The sequence below is a fragment of the Pinus tabuliformis genome, chromosome 2_1 (assembly GCF_031772625.1).
Source record: "Pinus tabuliformis cultivar Carrire ecotype Pingquan chromosome 2_1, CPIR1, whole genome shotgun sequence".
NCBI classification, from domain to species: domain Eukaryota; kingdom Viridiplantae; phylum Streptophyta; class Pinopsida; order Pinales; family Pinaceae; genus Pinus; species Pinus tabuliformis.
Genome location: NC_142299.1, coordinates 300,545,715 through 300,564,473, shown reverse-complemented (window position 1 = coordinate 300,564,473; position 18,759 = coordinate 300,545,715). Strand labels below are relative to the sequence as shown.

General features: G+C 36.4%; 1 protein-coding gene across 1 annotated transcript; it reads left to right on the top strand.

Annotated features, from left to right (window-relative positions):
• The first annotated feature begins 5,861 nt into the window (after positions 1-5,861).
• LOC149199998 (protein SRC2-like) lies at positions 5,862-6,730 on the top strand. Its single transcript, XM_089400802.1, has 2 exons — positions 5,862-6,385; positions 6,637-6,730. Exons 1-2 carry the CDS (start codon positions 5,862-5,864, stop codon positions 6,728-6,730), a joined length of 618 nt encoding a protein of 205 aa, XP_089256928.1.
• The last annotated feature ends 12,029 nt before the right edge of the window (positions 6,731-18,759 follow it).

The window sequence follows — 18,759 nt, the reverse complement described above, 5'->3', positions numbered from 1 at the left end:
TCGAACAATAACATAAACTTATGAAACTATTCTCATAAACAAACTGGAACTACAACAGAGAGAGAGAGAGAGAGAGAGAGAGAGAGAGAGAGTAAGAGTCATCATACAAACATTCCACACATCTAACACCAACAAAAACCTCACTTGGAGGGACGATCACCACCACCCAGCCATGAATCACCACTGATACCCCCCAAGCCAAAGATCTTAGCAAGGATCAATTATCCTCAATTGATCAATGCACTGGGTATTTAATACCCTCTTTCATGATTTAGTTACCATTAGCGGTGTCATGCTTTTGTGGATTTTTCTAATTTCCTAGGTCTTTTCCAAAAAATCTTGTATTTATCTCCCACAAGGCTTTTCCTCATAAAATCTTGTCTTTATCTCCTGCAAAGCTTTTATGTCCAATGGATCTTTATCTCCCATCCATCCGATGGATCACCAATCCATGGAAGCTTATCTAGAATCACATATAGAAGCTTTATCATGAAAGGTTCATCTCTATCCCATTCCTCAATGGGATTTTGCAAGCATCTCCTCTCTCTTGGTGCTCCCCTCCAAGTGATTTATTTTATTAATTTATTTAATAACACATTTTTTTTTCATATTACATATCACCTAGCTTTCCTCAGCTTAGGTTTAGTATAGTTTAACCCACAAAGGAGGATATCAAACCTATCTTTGCTTAGCTTAGGTTTACAAGAATTTAACACACAAGGGAGGATATCACACCTAGATTTAACTTAGCTTAGGTTTATAATAATTTAGTACACAAGGGAGCTGTGTTACACTCACTGCAGCATAGCACCTCCAGGCAGCAAACCTCTAGCACTGTCATTGGCTCAACATCTCCACGCAGCAAACAATAAATGGGAGCAGAAAACTGGCAAAAATATAGGAGTTACAAGTCTAAACTGGGACCTATTCTCTGATACCATGTCAGGCTAGGAGGTAGCTCAAAGCAAATTGTGATTTTGCATTAATATTGATCATAGATATGTACATGGAGGGAGAGACTCTTGGGTTTCATCTCCCGGTGTCTTTTCATATTCCAATTCTCCTTATTTTATATTTACATTATTTTACATGGATTACCTAATCCCAAAGATTAGGTGTCAGCACATCTCATTTCTCATTATGTACTCAAATAAAATTTCAAATTTTTCATTAGCTACAAAAAAAATCATTGTAGATATTTAATAAATCAAGAAACTTGATTTCATAAATAATATTTCATGTATAATAAAATTAAGAACCCATAAAATTATCTACCAACACTAACCCAACCAAAAAAAGAAACTAATAATATCATGTAATAAATTACTAATAATCTAGTGTCATAAACAGAAGCCTATCAAGTTATCCTTCCTATGTGAACTTGGTCCATCCAGATGGTGGGAAATTAACGAGTGAGAACCTGGCGTTGCGAATGCTTAATGGATCGTTGAACTGAGCAATCGAAACTGGTAAATTCACGAGTGAGAGGGTGGAAGCGATGATAGGCCCATAGGGACTCGACTGAGGTTACGAGGTCGAGGCCCGGAGGGACTCACTATTCATATGGTGAAGAGCTTGCTCTCTGGGGGAGGGGCCCCAATAACAGAGAGGGGGGAGATTCCTAAATTAATTCATTAGATAATTCTTCAAGTTGGGAGCCACCAGCTACTTAGAAATAGGGGGATGTGAGTGGTGGGACTGCAGAGCAGCAGATGTGATAGCACCAGTGGTGTAAAAGTCTTCAAATGCCCTTCTTATTCAATATAACGTAACCTCTCGTCAATTTATGACGGGAGTAAATTGAATGAATCTGAATACAAAAGGTGGATTGTTCCCGTTCGGAAACGGTTCCACATCGTATATATGAGATGCCGATAGCTGGCCGAAAAAGAGCCCTTGTACCAACCGATCAATCAAGGATGGGTGAACTGGGAGGTGGAAAAGCAGAGAATGAGGGATGCAGTAGGAGGGAAAACACGCTTTTGAAACTATGCAATCGGGGTGGGCGGGACGAAACGTTACATACGATGCACCAGAGGATCATACTACATTTATAGCCAATAGACACTAACTAGATACAATAGAGAAGCAAATGAAATTTTATATAATAGTTAACTGGAAAATATAATAGCAATGAAACATTATATAATAGTTAACTTAAAAATATAATAACAACAAATATTGTATGTTTATTGTCCATATTTAAACAGTAAGCATGGTCTATATTGGAGTTGGGCTTCAAGATTTTTTATTTTTAAATAAATGGGTGGACGTGATTTGTTTTCAAGATAATATTCTTGGTCTAATATATTATCCAAAGGATGATTTGAAAAGTATGTGAAAGGGTTTTTAGTTTCAAATCAAAAAAAAAAAATCAAAGAATAACATATTTAATTTTAAAAACCTTGAGGAATTTTGATTCTTAAATAAATGAGTGGACAAAATTTGATTTCAAGAGAATATTCTTTGTTTAATACACCATCTAAGGCATGATATGAAAAGTATGTGAAACCGGTTTTAGTTTCAAATCAAAGAAAATCAAAGGATAACATATTTAATTTTAAAAACTTTGACAAATTTTGATTTTTACGTAAATGAGTGAGAGGGTTTGATTTCAACCTTCCTCCAAGGATTTGATTTCAATCTTGGTTTAGAAGATTATGAACTATAATTTAGAATAACTCCGAGAAACATGATGAATTTAAGCGAATCAAAGTGCTTGGATGTGACATATAGCAATGCAAAACCACATGTAACATTTGACATCTCATTGTCTCGTTAGATGAAATAGTGAAATTTAGATGATTTTTTGTGTTTCTTTTATCATTCCATTTTTATGCAAATTTTAGGTTGCCAATTTTTTAAAATGGTTAAATGCTCATTTTATTTCATCTCTTCTATATTTTGAATCCTCCTCCTCACTCTAATAAATTTTGTTTTCATTATTTTAACATTGTTCAATTTCATTGATTGGATCACAAGTAACCCTTACAAATGAAAGATAGTGGGGTATGCGAAAATGGTGTTATTTGACAATCGTTTTACATGCAAATATTGAAATTAGAGTGTAAAGTATAACTGCTCATTCTATTCTTGTGATCCTTGCAATAATTAATTAAAACATTTATTATGAGGATAAAGAATAAAATCTTTATTAAAAATAAAAAATTGATGCCTACTGTATATATCAACAAAATTTATTAATATGAGTGTGTTAATAGTAGTATAAAAATGTTATACTCGTTAAGTAAGTTTCACATCTACTTTTAAATATACTCATGAAATAATGACACAACTTTTAAACATTTTGTTATTATCAATTAGTTAGTAAGATAACGTGAAGTGCAGCTTTAATACATGACATCTTTTAAAAGAAATATGATATCTATATTTAGAATAACTACCTTATAAAAATATTAATTCAAAATTTGAAATTAATTTTAAATGTATATAAATACAAATAAATATTTGAAATTATTTTTATAAATATTTAATTATTTTAAACATCTTAATAAATTTTAATATATCTTATTTTTATCTGTTAAATAAATTTTATTTTAAAGCAATTATAGACATTAAAATTAATAACAAAGAAATACACTCGCATTACTTATAACTTACTACATATGTGAAAATTTATTATATATTAATATAATAAATTTTATATAAATATATAATATTTTAAATTATTATTTAAAAAGAAAATAAGAAAAATGAGATTTTATATACAATTAGTTCATAAGTATTCTAATTTAAGGGGTGTTATTATCGTTGTGTTCCTAAATTATGAAGAGTTTGAGAAGTTTTTAGATTAAATAAAAAAATATATATAACAAGATTTCTAACTATAGAGATTCACTCTCACTTGTAAGTAGGCTTTGTTATGATAACATGGGCTCGCATAACCCATTTCATATGGCACTTATTCATATAACATTTATTTTAATTAATCAATTTAATTAAAATAGATTTTTAACTATAGAGATTTATTCTCACTTGTGAGTAGGCTTTGTTATGATAACATGGGTCATCAATACCACACGCCCACAAAATCATAACCCATTTCATATGACACTTATTCATAAAACATTTTTTAAAATTAATCAATTTAATTAAAATAATTGAAAGATGGTGACTATTTTGAAATAAATTTCAATTTTTTATTTGTAAATAATATTAAGAATATTATAAATATTTCTTAAAGATTAAATCTTTATCATTCACTTAAATAGTTATGATCATTATAATAATTTATTTTTAGATGATTAGAAATTTATATTATTATAAATAATAGAAATTCAAATGATGATAGTAGATTGGAAATTGATATAATTATATTAGAATAAAATAAAGAGTTATTTTAATTTTAGATTAATTTGTCTTTTTGAAAATATAAATTTATTTAAAATACAAAAATTGAAAAAAAAATAAATATATATATATATATATATAGGAATTTATTTTTTTGAATAATAAATATAGAGATAAGAAAATTTTCATTAATTTTTAATATATAAAAAATTGATATCGAAATATTTTATTCAAAATAGATTCTGAAAAAATTATACATCTCTCCTAAAATATTTTAATATAAAAATAATTTATTATTATTATTCTTTACTTTTTATTGATATACAATTATTTTATTTAAGTAAATAATAATTATGTAAATTATAGTTTTATTTTTGAAAATAAATTATGTATATGATTGAAAATAGTCACCCAAGTATTGAGTTAGCCTATTGAATAGCCGTTTTAATAAAAATAAATATAGAATTATAGTACACATAAATTCTAATTATGAATAGGTGCATTCTAAGAACATTTATTTCCAAAAATAAACCAAAAACTATTATTGAAAAGCTATTATCAATAATAACTATCCATTTTTTAAATTACTACGAAGGAAATGTTAAATTTATATATTCACGAACATTCCATGTCACATACTACCTTCGGTCGATTGGGTCGTTTGATCTTCCAACGGTACAATCTCAGAGTCAAACCTGAAGTCCACATGAGTTTCTTTATAATACAACCATCGTCTGCAACAAAAGGCAGAAAGGAGGGATTACTAACTCGATCTCCGAGGTCGAGGGTTCTGGAAATCATGCATGCATTACGTACAACCATCGTCTGGAACAAAAGGTAGAAAGGAAGGATTACTAACTCGATCTCCAAGGTTGAGGGTTCTGGAAATCGTGCATGCATTACAGAACACAAAATTAAATATACCTCACCACTCTGCCAGGTAAATTCACTCTCTGTTTGCTCATGTTTCGTTCATTCATTCGTTATAGGGGATATATTCATTGTATATTTCATTAATAAATACCAAAAGCGGGTTTTAATGCAAAATATATCAATATTATATATTTACAGTCTTGCGATCAATTAGAGACTTCTATAAATCTTGCATTAAAGAACAGAAAAATAGAGACACCTCACCATTTGTGCTAGGTAAATTCACTCTCCCATGTTTCATTCCTTCTAGAGTGTATATTCATTGTATATATTTTTAATCAATACCCAAATTTTGGTATATTATTAATTAATACCCAAAAACGCTCGTTTAAGGCAGACAGTAAGGATTATGAACTCGATCTCTAAGCTCGAACAGAGAAATAAATAAATATACCTCACCACTCAGCCACGTAACTTTATGATCTACTTGTTCATGTTTCATTAGTTACAAGGGATATATTCATTGTATATATCATTTGTCAATATACGTACAAAATTGGGATTAATTGAAAATATATGAATGATTATATTTCAATCGTCTTAGATTTCAGAATATTTCATGCATGGTGTTCTTCTGTAATTTCAATCAATGTGGTCTCTAAATATTCATTCACATCATGGTGGAAGCTTACACACAGCTGGAGCTTAACATCATCTCGGCTCAGGATCTCAAGGAGATGCATCTTTTTCGCATGAAGGAGATGCAGACCTACTGTGTTGTTTGGATCAATTTTGAGAAAAAAGTGACGACACAAATTAACAAAACAGGTGGCGCAAACCCTACCTGGAACGACAATGTCATTTTCAGAGTGGAAGAGCGTTTGCCGCGCAGTGAAACCTCTGTTGTGATGGTGGAGATATACTGCGTCGGTGGCCTCAGGGACAAGCTTGTAGGCACTATGAGGGTCTTCCTTTCCACTTTCCTCAAGGACTACGGGAGCCCAGATTCCAGTGGGATGAGCTTCTCGGCACAGCAGGTCCGTCGTCCTTCTGGATGCGCCCCTCAGGGCATTTTCAACCTTGGCATCATGATTCTTGATGGAGTGGATCTTCACAGAATGAACAGATTCAACCCTGCAACTGATGGGGCTGTGGATTTCAGAGATTTGGCGAGGAATCTTGTCCAACCTAGGCCGTCATTGTTGGAATTTAATTCCAACTGCAACAATGAACAGCTGGTCACGAATCTGATTTGCAGTAAATACTCCAAGCTATTCTATGCCGCAAAGTCGCCTCTGATATTTTTGCACATAAATGCGCATTAAACTCATAGAATTAATTTCCCCTGTAGACAGCCAACTTGTTTTTTGATAGAAGCATCACCGCCTTGCTGCACTAAAGTTGGAGATAGGCATTAGAAGATATTTTGTAATCATTTAGTGTTTAAATCAGATATGTTTTAACATATAAATGCATCAAACAGCAGTTCAGTTCTGAGGTCAGCAGCAGATTGATAGAGAGCAGAGGAGAGCATGCAGCAGCGTGAAGAAAATACTTGCCAGATAGTGAAACGCACAACAGTGCATAGCAGGAGTAGATGCAACAGCGCAACAGAGAGCAGAAAGGGAAAAGTGCACAACAGTGTAGATATTTGAATGAAATTTGTTTAACAGATTTTTATCTGTGTGGAACAAAAGCGTTCCTTAGTGAATCCCTGAGGAAGATATTCAACAATAGATGTTGTGAAATTCCCTCTATATGAGGAAGACAAATCTGTAACAGTTAGTTTATTTTTAATAAATACAATTTTTTTTCTGTTGCTGTTACACCGTCACCATTGCTGTTACACCAGTTACAGTGTTGCTGCAACACCAAACTACGTTGCTGCAACACCATTTCCAGAGAACGAATTTTTCTGTTTTCTGAGTTAAAAACAGAGTATTTTTCTGTGTCAAAAACAGAGTGTTATTCACCGTTGCTGCAACACCAATCTACGTTGCTGCAACACCAAACTATGTTGCTGCAACACAATTTCCAGAAAACAATTTTCAGTTTTTCTGTGCAAAAACAGAGTGCAAAAACAGAGCAATTTTTGTCTGTCTGTTATGGAATTTATCAGAAAATTTCAACATGGTATCAGAGCTGGTCTAGGCACTCAATGAGTCAAAAACAGAGATTGTTTTTCACTGTAGGAGCTGTAAGAAGCTTGTTGAGCAGATTTTTGCAGCAGAGAAAGTTTTTTGCTTGTTTTCAAAATACAGTCAGTATCTTTTCTTTACCAATACAGGTTAAGATGGTAGATGCTGGAACATGTTTGACAAATTCCCAACTGCCACAGTTTAATGGGAAAAATCACAGTTATTGGTCCATAACAATGAAAGCATTGTTTGCTTCTCAAGGACTATGGGAGCTGGTTGAAACTGGATATGCTGAACCTGCAGATGCAACAGCACTGGTTGCTTTGACAGTAGCAGAAAGAGACCAGTTGAAGGGCGACAGAAAGAAGGATGCCAAAGCCCTCCATTTTCTCTTCCAATCAGTACATGAAAGTGTTTTTCCACGGATTGCAGCAGCAACAAAATCCAAGGAGGCATGGGATATTCTCAAAACTGCCTATCAAGGTTTGGAGAAGGTGAAGACTGCAAAGTTGCAGATGTTTAGGAAAGACTTTGAAAATCTCAGCATGAAGGAATCTGATACAATATATTCATTCGTCACTCAGGTTATTGGATTGATAACCCAGATAAGATCTCATGGTGAGATTCTTGAAGATAGAAGGATTGTAGAGAAAATCTTGAGATGCTTACCCTCAAGGTTTGAATCTATTGTGGTAGCAATAGAAGAAACAAAATATCTCTCACAGTTCATAGTAGATGAGCTGAGTGCTTCACTTTTATCTCATGAACACAGACTGAGTAGAGGAATAGATTCCTCATTTGAGCAAGCATTCAAGACTCAGATGTCTTTTGGCCAAAGAAGAGGTCGAGGAAGAGAAAATTACAGAGATCGTGGAAGAAGCCAAAACAGAGGCATAAATTATCCTGCTAGCACAAGCGGAAGGAGCTGCAATCAGAACCAAGCTGAAGGTTCAAGCAAACAACAAGCTCATGGACAAAGGTATGACAAATCCCAAGTCCAATGTCATTATTGTAAGAAATATGGGCACTATGCCGATGAATGTAGGAAAAAACAAAATGACATGAATACTAGGCAGAATGTTAATTTTGCAAATGAAGAAGATAAGAACCCAAAGAACGTGATGTTAACATGTAACATAGCACAAGACAAACAAGAAGATTTTTTGGTTCTTAGACTCAGGTTGTAGTAATCACATGACTGGAAATATTGCAATGTTTTCCAATCTGGATGAAAATGTGAAATCTGAGGTAACAACAGGGACTGATGATAAGATAACTGTCAAGGGTAAGGGCAGAGTCAGTATTCGAGCAAAAAATGGAGAACAGATGATTGTCCTAGAGGTATACTATGTACCTGGTCTGAAATGTAATCTTTTGAGCATTGGACAACTCATGGACAAAGGTTACAACGTGTTCTTCAAAGATGATTTGTGTACTATCAGAGACACACCTCCAAGTAAGAAGATCATTGCACAGGTGTAGATGACCAACAATAGAATGTTTCCTCTCAAACTCAGGGCAGATTTGAAGGAAGGAAGAACTATTGCAGCTGTAACACAAGAAGTCTTTCAAGAACAAGTGAAAGATGTGAATTGGTTGTGGCATTTGAGATTTGGACATCTCAATTTCGGAGGCCTGAATCTGTTGCACAGAAAGGGAATGGTAAAGGGATTGCCATTGATTGAGAAACTAGACAGCCTTTGTGAAGGCTGCATCTTGGGCAAGCAACACAAAGAAAGCTTTCCAGCAGGAAAGAGTATAAGGGCAAAAGCACCCTTGGAAATTGTTCACTCTGATGTGTGCGGACCGATGCAAATACCATCATTTGCCGGAAATAAATATGTTTTAACCTTCATTGATGATTACACCAGAAAGACATGGGTGTATATGCTGAAACAGAAGAGTGAAGTGTTTGAGAAATTCTGCCACTTCAAAACTCTTGTTGAAAATCAGTGTGAGCATTATATCAAAGTGCTCAAAATAGATAGAGGAGGAGAGTACATCTCCCAAGACTTTCTGCGTTTTTGCAGAGAGAATGGCATACAAAATCAGTTCACCACAAGATATACACCTCAGCAAAATGGTGTTGATGAAAGAAAGAATAGGAGCATTCTTGACATGGTCAGAAGTATGCTAAAGGCAAAACCCTTGCCGCATGAGTATTGGGCAAAAGCTGTTACTTGCGCAGTTTACATCTTGAATAGATGCCCAACTAAAGCTATCATGAAAGAAATACCAGAAGAGGCATGGATTGGTCAAAAACAAATTGTCACTCACATGAGACTATTCGGTTGTGTAGCATATGAACATGTACCGGATCAACTAAGGCAAAAGCTTGATTGTAAGGGGGAGAAGTGTGTCTTTATTGGCTACTGTGATGAGTCAAAAGCATACAAACTCTATAATCCATCCACCAAGAAATTAATAGTAAGCAGAGATGTGCAGTTCATTGAAGATGAAGCTTGGGATGGAAGCTTGGAAAAAACAGTGAATGTGAAGACAATTTTGTCTCATGCAGAACAAGAGGAAGGGACAGCAGCAAATAATCCTTCCTTGGTGGCTCCTCCTCCACCACAGCAAGTACAAAAAACCACACCACAAGCTGGAATTCGAACAACCTTAAGAAGTCAAGGAAGTGCTTCTCCAAGCACACCACAGGGATCAGAAATACCCTCAAGTTCGGATGGAACTCCAAGCACACCAAGAAGACCAAGATTCAGAAATCTGAATGAGATTTATGAACAAGGAGAGGTAAGTAACAGTACCGGTCTGAATTCATTATTTTCTTTGTACTGTCATTTTGATGACCCAATTCATTTTAAATATGTTGTAAATGAAGATAAATGGATTGAAGCAATGAATGAAGAAATTGGTGCAATTGAGAAGAGTAAAACATGGGAGTTAGTGGACCTCCCTAAAGGCAAGGATGCCATTGGAGTTAAGTGGGTCTATAAGACCAAAAGCAATGCTGAAGGCAAGATTGACAGGCACAAAGCAAGGCTTGTTGTGAAAGGCTACAAGCAGCAACAAGGCAAAGACTATGATGAAACCTTTGCACCAGTAGCAAGGATGGAAACAGTCAGAACAGTGTTGTCTATTGCAGCACAACACAAATGGAATATTTATCAGATGGATGTTAAATCTGCATTCCTGAATGGAGTATTAAAAGAAGAGATTTATGTTGATCAACCTCCGGGATACGAAGTTGAAGGAAAAGAGCATAAAGTTTGTAAACTGAAGAAGGCTCTTTATGGGCTGAATCAAGCTCCAAGAGCATGGTATAGCAGAATTGATGCTTATCCAATTGAGAATGGGTTTGATAAGTGTGATGGTGAACCCACACTCTACATAAAACAGAATGACGGTAAGATTATTATTATTGTTTTATATGTAGATGATCTGATTTTTACTAGCAATGATGCTTCTTTCATTGTTGATTTTAATGCAGTCATGAAAAGTGAATTTGAAATGACTGACTTGGGCTTCTTAAGATATTTTCTTGGAATTGAAGTAGACCAAAGTGAAAATGGTGTTTTCATTTCTCAAGATAAATATGTAGAAGCAGTGTTGAAGAGATTTACCATGCAGAATAGCAAAGCAGCTGTGACTCCAACTGTAGTGGGGTTGAAATTGACCAAAGAAGACAACAACAAATATTTTGATCCAAAACTGTACAAGAGCATAGTTGGCAGCCTTATGTACTTGACTGCAACTAGGCCGGACATTATGCACGCTGTGAGTTTAATCTCCAGATTTATGGAAAAACCGAAAGAGACTCATTAGCAAGCAGCCAAGAGGATTCTAAGGTATGTGAATGGAACGAAGGGGTTTGGTATTTTATACTCCTCTTTTGAAAGTTTCATGTTGACAGGTTACACTGACAGTGATTGGGCTGGAAGTGTTGATGATAGGAAAAGCACATCGGGATATGTGTTTCATATGGGATCGGAAGCCATCTCATGGGCTTCCAAGAAGCAACCAGTTGTGTCTTTGTCAATAGCAAAGGCAGAGTATGTGGCAGCAATAGTAGCAGCATGCCAAGCACTATGGCTGAGAAGAGTTCTCAAAGATTTGTGTCATGAACAAGAAAAGGGCACAACCATTTACTGTGACAATAGCTCAGCAATAGCATTGTCTAAAAACTCTGTTTTTCATAAAAGAACAAAGCACATAGACACCAAATTTCACTTCATACGTGAATTGGTTAACAATGGTGAGATTGTTTTGGAGCACTGCAAAACAGAGGATCAGCTAGCTGAAATCTTGACAAAACCATTAGCAAAGAAAGGTTTGATCATTTCAGGAAATGTATGGGTATGCAGCAGTTGAAATTAAGGGGGAGTGTTGGAATTTAATTCCAACTGCAACATTGAACAGCTGGTCACGAATCTGATTTGCAGTAAATACTCCAGGTTGTTCTATGCCGCAAAGTCACCTCTGATATTTTTGCACATAAATGTGCATTAAACTCATAGAATTAATTTCCCCTGCAGATAGCCGACTTGTTTTTTGATAGAAGCATCACTGCCTTGCTACATTAAATTCGGAGATAGGCATTAGAAGATATTTTGTAATTCTTTACTGTTTAAATCAGATATGTTTTAACATATAAATGCATCACACAACAGTTCACTTTTGAGGTCAGCAGCAGATTGATAGAGAGCAGAGGAGAGCACGCAGCAGCGTAAAGAAAACACTTGCCAGATAGTAAAACACGCAGCAGCGCAAAGTAGTGCACAGCAGGAGTAGATGCAACAGCGCAACAGAGAGCAGAAAGGGAAAATGAACAGCAGTGCAGATATTTGAATGAAATTTGTTTAACAGATGTTTATCTGTGTGGAACAGAAGCGTTCCTTAGTGAATCCCTGAGGAAGATATTCAGCAATAGATGTTGTGAAATTCCCTCTATATGAGGAAGACAAATCTGTAACAGTTAGTTTATTTTTAATAAATACAAGTTTTTTCTGTTGCTGTTACACCGTCACCGTTGCTGTTACACCAGTTACAGCGTTGCTGCAACACCAAACTACGTTGCTGCAACACCATTTCCAGAGAACGAATTTTTCTGTTTTCTGAGTTAAAAACAGAGTATTTTGCTGTGTCAAAAACTGCTAAAAATAGTAAACTGTGCTATAATTAAGGAAACTGAAAAACTGAAAGAGACAGTTGTGGGGGTCCAAATGGGATAGGTGGGTGGCCACCAACATCCACCTGGATCATTCCTCCCCCCTTAGGAAGCAATGGTCCCCATTGCGTTGAGTTCCTCCCTGAGATGAGGAACCTTCTGCTGAGTTGGGTCTCTAGTGAGCTGTTCTACAATCTTTGATGTGTCCATAAATGGTGGGAAGCATGGTCGGCGATGGTCCACATTGAACAATCGGTGCAAGTGAAGGAATGGAGGAATGATGTGCTTCAAAGCATTGTTTCCCACAGCCTTGTTACTGGTGTAAGGACCATGTCGAAGCGATCTGAGTTTCTGATGGGTTCTAGTAAGGCGCTCCCTCTACAAATGTAACCAAACTTTGTCGCCCACTTGAAACTTGTGTGGTACCCCTCCGGGTAAGGAGAAGTTGTTCCTGTGTTATGTCAAGACTGTATCCCTCTGTTGCTGCTGCTGTGTGGAGGACCCCTTCACGAGGGTCATGGATGTAGAACCGATCTTCCCCTTACTTTGGGAGCGAACCAGACAGAAAATAAATTTCCTAGTCTGTGAGATGAGCTTGCTGCCTTTCTTAGCAGTGATCAAAGAGGTGGCGGTAGGTGGGGCTACCTCTGGTATCCTGTATAATGAATTATCCAACGAAATGATGACAGCGCGAGGCCTTGACTCATACACAGCATGTCGCCTCCACAAGTATGGCTAGCCTAATAGTACATCACAAACATCCAGAGGTGTAACATCACACAATACCTCGTCTGTGAAGGGCTTGATGCTGTAGGGAAGGCGACACTACTGGCGAACTTTGAGATCTCGTCCTTCGTGAAGCCAACCGATATTGTATGGCTGTGGGTGTGATGTAGTTGGTAGGCCCAACCGCTTCACGACCTCTGCTGAAATGAGGTTCTTTTGGCTGCCACTGTCGACAATGAATTGCAGTGGTGAACCCTTCACCCACATCTGTGAGTGGAAAAGACGTTCCCCCTCCTCTGGATCTTTGGGCTCATTTTTCTGGATCTTGGCAGTAGCAACAGTGGCGCTGGGATCTACATCAATGATCTGCTTCCCTTTGTCATTCCCCTTGTCGGGTTCTGACTCAGAGTCGGAACATGCATCTGATTCAGAAGCCTTCAACTCGGCCACCAGCGACTGTTTGGTCCGACACTCACTTGTGTTATGAGTGGGACTCTTGTGGAACTCACACCACTTTCCTGTGTTCTTCTTCGGCTTCGTGGTGATGTTCGTTTCTTGCAGTGTAGAGGGGTTGCCTTAGGTCACCCCGCCTTGGCTTTGTCCTTTGGGCTTCGGATTTGCAGATCCAAAGTCTCGCTTCTTCTACTTGAAGTTTTGCTCGATTTTGACAGCGTATCGGTATGCTGTGCCGAGTGAGGAGATGTTCAAGAACTCCATCTCTTCCTGGATGTATCTGTGTAGGCAGCCGCGGTATTTGAGTACCAGATGTAACTCAGAATCTTTGATACCCAACTGTGTGCGAAGGGTATGAAAAATATGTGTGAACTCTGGTACATCTTGGTCTCGTCCCTGCCGCAGTGTGGTCCATTTGATGTATTTGTCCTCATAGCTTTTTACAGGGTAGTACTGCTCCTTGATGGCATCCCGGAAGTCATTCCAAGTGCGGGAAGCTGAAAACAGTGAGCCTGTACTTTCATCCTTCTGCTCGTAGTATGTTTCCCACCAGTCCTTGACGTGGGGGGCTACTTTGAGAAGAGTGAAAACAATCTTTTCCCGACTTGAAAATTCATGAACAAAAAAATACCCATCTAGCAGATTTAACCATTTATCTACGGCATCTGCATCTATTTGACCCTCGAATATGGGGATTTCAAAATTAACTTGTACCTTAAATGGTGTGGCGTTTCCAGAGTAGTTGTTGGAAGCCGATGCGTCGCCTCTGCGTAGCCGCTGAAGGATCTGCGCAAAGCTATCCATCATCGCGTTCCTTTGCCGCTCGAGGGCTTCTTTGAGCAAGATTCTAATAGGATCTCCTGCCCCCTCGTCTTTCTTCTCATTCGTCATGGGAGGTCATCGAGATTTGTGAGGCTGGTATTGCAAAGGTTCGACCAATTCAAGCCCTAACTCCTTATATCCCGACCTCGTTGGGGACATGCAAAGAAAAACAGAGAAAAAGCAAACCGCTCTGATACCACTGATCCGGATTTAAGCAGGAACACCACCAACGTCCAAATGGGATATGTGGGTGGCCACCAACGTCCACCTGGATCAAGATCCTGCTCCAGTTAATCGAGATCCAAATTATAATTTGTATTATCATCAATAATATTATTGTTCAAGAATACGTTGGTTTTCTGTTATTATTTTTACCGACATATTGAGATTTTCTTGCACTATTTTCTATCTTAACATGCATACGTATTTCTGTCAATTGCTTATCATGGTGGTAGCCATTACTGAGTTAATATAATAGAATCTGTTGGCTTTGAATTTTTGGATTAATGAATGTTTAGTGAAACTATTGATTTCCATCAATGCCATTATGGAAATGATCCTCTCCTCAATTCGGCCACGTATCGCTGGTAGCACAACTCACACATGGTGTCTCCCTTTTTTTCTTAGCCGCTCTTTGGTTTGTATCGTCGATAGGACAACTCACACATGGTGTCTCAATTTTTTTCTTAGACCAACACGATAGGAATTTAATGTGAGCATACTTTAAACTGGCAAAATAAGCACAAGCAACTTCCATATTTCTTGCTCTATCCCTTCCTTGACAAGTACGACACTCAACCCATGTTGATGCAGAAACTCGACCCTTCCAGCTGCCAAAATCATTTTGACTCTAATCTCTTGACATTACAACTCTTGTACACTCTTCTGGTAAATGTTACTAGAATCTCCTACTTCCTCCAACCTTCTAGAATCTCCCCGTAACAGTAATGTTGAAGTTGGTAAAAAAATTTGCATGGTGCCATCCAAAATTAATAAAATCGAAAATTAGAAAAGGCCAGTCCATCAATACAACAAATTTTTCTAGGTATTCCATCTCCACTTCTAGTATCTTTGGAAAGTTAGCAAATGCTCATGTGAATATAAGCAATAAACTCACTGAATTGGGTCCTATCATGGGCGAAAGTCACTTGCAAATCCTGAAGGAAGAGCACTCCAAGTAACCAAAATCTGAAATATTTGAGGACGTTAAATCCTGTAGGTTGAGCAACAGAGTTGGCCAACATCCTTGTCTCAATCAATAATTTCTGAGTTGGCCAACATCCTTGTCTTTATCAATAATTTCTCATCTGAATGAATACACACAATTCAATTCAGTGGTCACCCTTGCTAGTCTCGAATGCTTCTATCACATTTCAACTCATCGTGATGCCAATTCAACTCATCGTTATTACTCTATGGCATGGATATTATTCATACCACCTTGAAAAATTACAAAGCTTATATTTTTTAAAAATTACAACAACATCATCAACATTTAATCCTTTCTATAATAGATATGATGCCTCTATGTTTTAATAACTACAACGGAATTATCAAGATTTAATCCTTCTATAATACAATAGATACTAAGATTTTTACTGTTGCTTTTTTAATACATAAAACGATATGAAGTTTATATGTTTTAGTCACTGCAACCGAATCATCAAGATTTAATTATCTTTTCTATAATTGATACTAAGGTTTTTGTTGTTAATTTTTTAATATATAAAAAGTTGATAGGGAAATAATTTATTCAAAGTAAATGTTTAAAAAATTACACATTTCTATCTTAATAAATTTCAATGTAAAAATATTAATATATTTCAATTTCATTGTAAAAAATATTATTAATGAATTAAGCTTCTTATTTCTTATTATAAAATTATTTTACTTTGTTAAATATTAAAACATTCTATTTATGGAAATATATTTTTATAATCAATAGATGATGATCATGAAAATGAAGTGATCTGAGAGGAAATCAAAGGCAATTTACATGTGCTTGAAGAAAGGACATACATAGGCACCTAGAGGTTATAGTTGTAGCAATGGGAATTGACCCGGTCGCATGAGTACAAGACTAGAGTAATCATTGATTCCTCCAAGCGCACGCCCACACACACACACACACACACACACACACACATATATATAGTATGTAGGAATCAACGATTGATTTGGTCTTATACTAACATGATAGTGGATTCCAACTGCTGCCATTGTACATCATGTGGAATTTTCAGTGTTGGGTTCGGAGCAATTTCCTCGTACAACAGGAAGAAGTTATCTATGGCACTCAAGAGATGTATCGAACTATGATCTACTATGATAATCATTGTTGCATTAATCTCTCTAAGAATCTCGTATTTCATGATGGATCCAAGCATATAGATATTTGGTATCATCATTTACGATATTGCATGTAGAGGAAGATAATGTTGCTATAATACATTCCAACAAAGGAACAAGTTGTTGACATCTTGACAAAGTATTTGTCAAGAGGGAAGTTTGAGTTCCACTGGTGCAGGATAGGGGCAATTGATAATCCCTTTCTTGCTAAGAGGGATTGTTGAGAAGTGTAGCAAGAAAGTCTCAATTTGACATTTCATCGGTCAAATTGAGAAAATTCCAATTTCCACATCAATATACAACTTGGAGGCAGTTAAATGAGATGACAAGGTTCTTTTCTCTCAATTAGCTCAGTGGATTTGAGTTAGAGGGCTTGGAGTTCAGTTATGCATGTGTGATTGCTAACTTGTAGCAATCCAGTTCAGTTATTTCCAGTATTATTCAATTAAACTAGTTCTAACTGTTGATAGAACTAGTTGGAGTTTAGTTGGGTAGTGGGACAATAGTCTAACTCAATGATCATCCAATTAACTAAAAAATCAACCAAAAATAGTTGTGCATATAGAGAATTTGAGTTCCCTAGTTATGGTTGTGATTCCAAGGGAGTGTAACATCAATTGTAGACTAGTCTTGAGTGTATAGGTGTTGCATGCAATGGGAGTATCAACTTTGGGAATTGCACAATCAATTGGTGAAAAATTCCTAAAAAATAAGGGCCTAATTCCCCAGGACTTGTGCAAGTAAATAGGGGCTCAAGTGGAGGTACGAATTGGCTAAGTCTAGGTCAGAGCTTCTCATTGACCATAGAGATAGGTTATTCACTTGCAGGTTGAGCTCAAAGTGAGTTAGCAATTTTAATACATTCTCTATTTATATGATTAATCCAAGTAGGATTAAGGGGTTTTTACCATCTGGTTTCCCCTAGATAAATGTGTGTGCTTGTGTATGTGATTGATGCATGTTTGTGATTGTTTTTCTAAATTGTGAATTAATTTCCGCATATTAGTAGAGTAGAATTGTGTCTCCTAATTTTATATTAACTTTCTTGAGAAATTGCAATTCTATCACCATATTTATACACATTGGCTACCAGTAGAAAGTATATCATCAACGCATCAAGGCCTTCATATCTATTCAATCCTGGCACACATTTGGGCCCCTCCAAACCTTTAGGCCCCCAAACTAACTTAGACACCCTAAACTACTTTGTTCAACCTTGCCCTCATTTAGGCCCCCCTTAACCCTCACTCTGAACTAGTTCAAGCACGTTGATATACTGTGTTTGACCTAGCCCACATCCACTCCAAAATTCTTGTGGCACATACATGACATAAGCCCTCGGCCCTCCATTCATTTTGGGTAGCAATTAAATTAAAACAATGAAAGAATATATATATATATATATATATATATATATATATATATATATATATATTCCCACATTGGCTAATCAATGGTCATAATGCAGTGGGGTGATTGAAAATGTGGATTCAATATATGGGCTCCTCTCTATTACATCAATAAGAGGGAGAGGGGGAGGTGTTCTTTTATCCTGATTTCCCCACATGGTTTTTCCCTGCTAATCTAACGATGCTCAATTATTATGTCGATCTGATGAAAACCTGGGGTGGTCCGCAATCATAGTTTAACCCCACCCTAACATAGTTCCAACTTCCCTTGCAACATTGCTACATTCTGCCTCCATGGTGTAATTCCACCCTATCTTTGTGGCTTGTGTCCCTACCTTTTGACTTTATTTTCGTCAATGTAAATATGGCTGGATGGAAAAATGAATGTGATAAATATTCAATATGGAAATGATCCTCTCGACAATATGGTGTCACTCTTTGGTTTACATCCCTGATATAACAACTCACACATGGTGTATCCCTTCTTTTCTCAGACCAACACCATAGGAATTTAATGTGAGCATATTTTAAACTACCAAAATAAGCACGAGGA

Excerpts from the sequence above, each read along its gene's own strand:
- LOC149199998 (XM_089400802.1), top strand. The coding sequence starts at position 5,862 with ATGGTGGAAGCTTACACACAGCTGGAGCTTAACATCATCTCGGCTCAG. Across the intron at positions 6,386-6,636 it reads GTCCAACCTAGGCCGTCATT|ATATGTTTTAACATATAAAT; the intron begins GTTGGAATTTAA and ends TGTTTAAATCAG.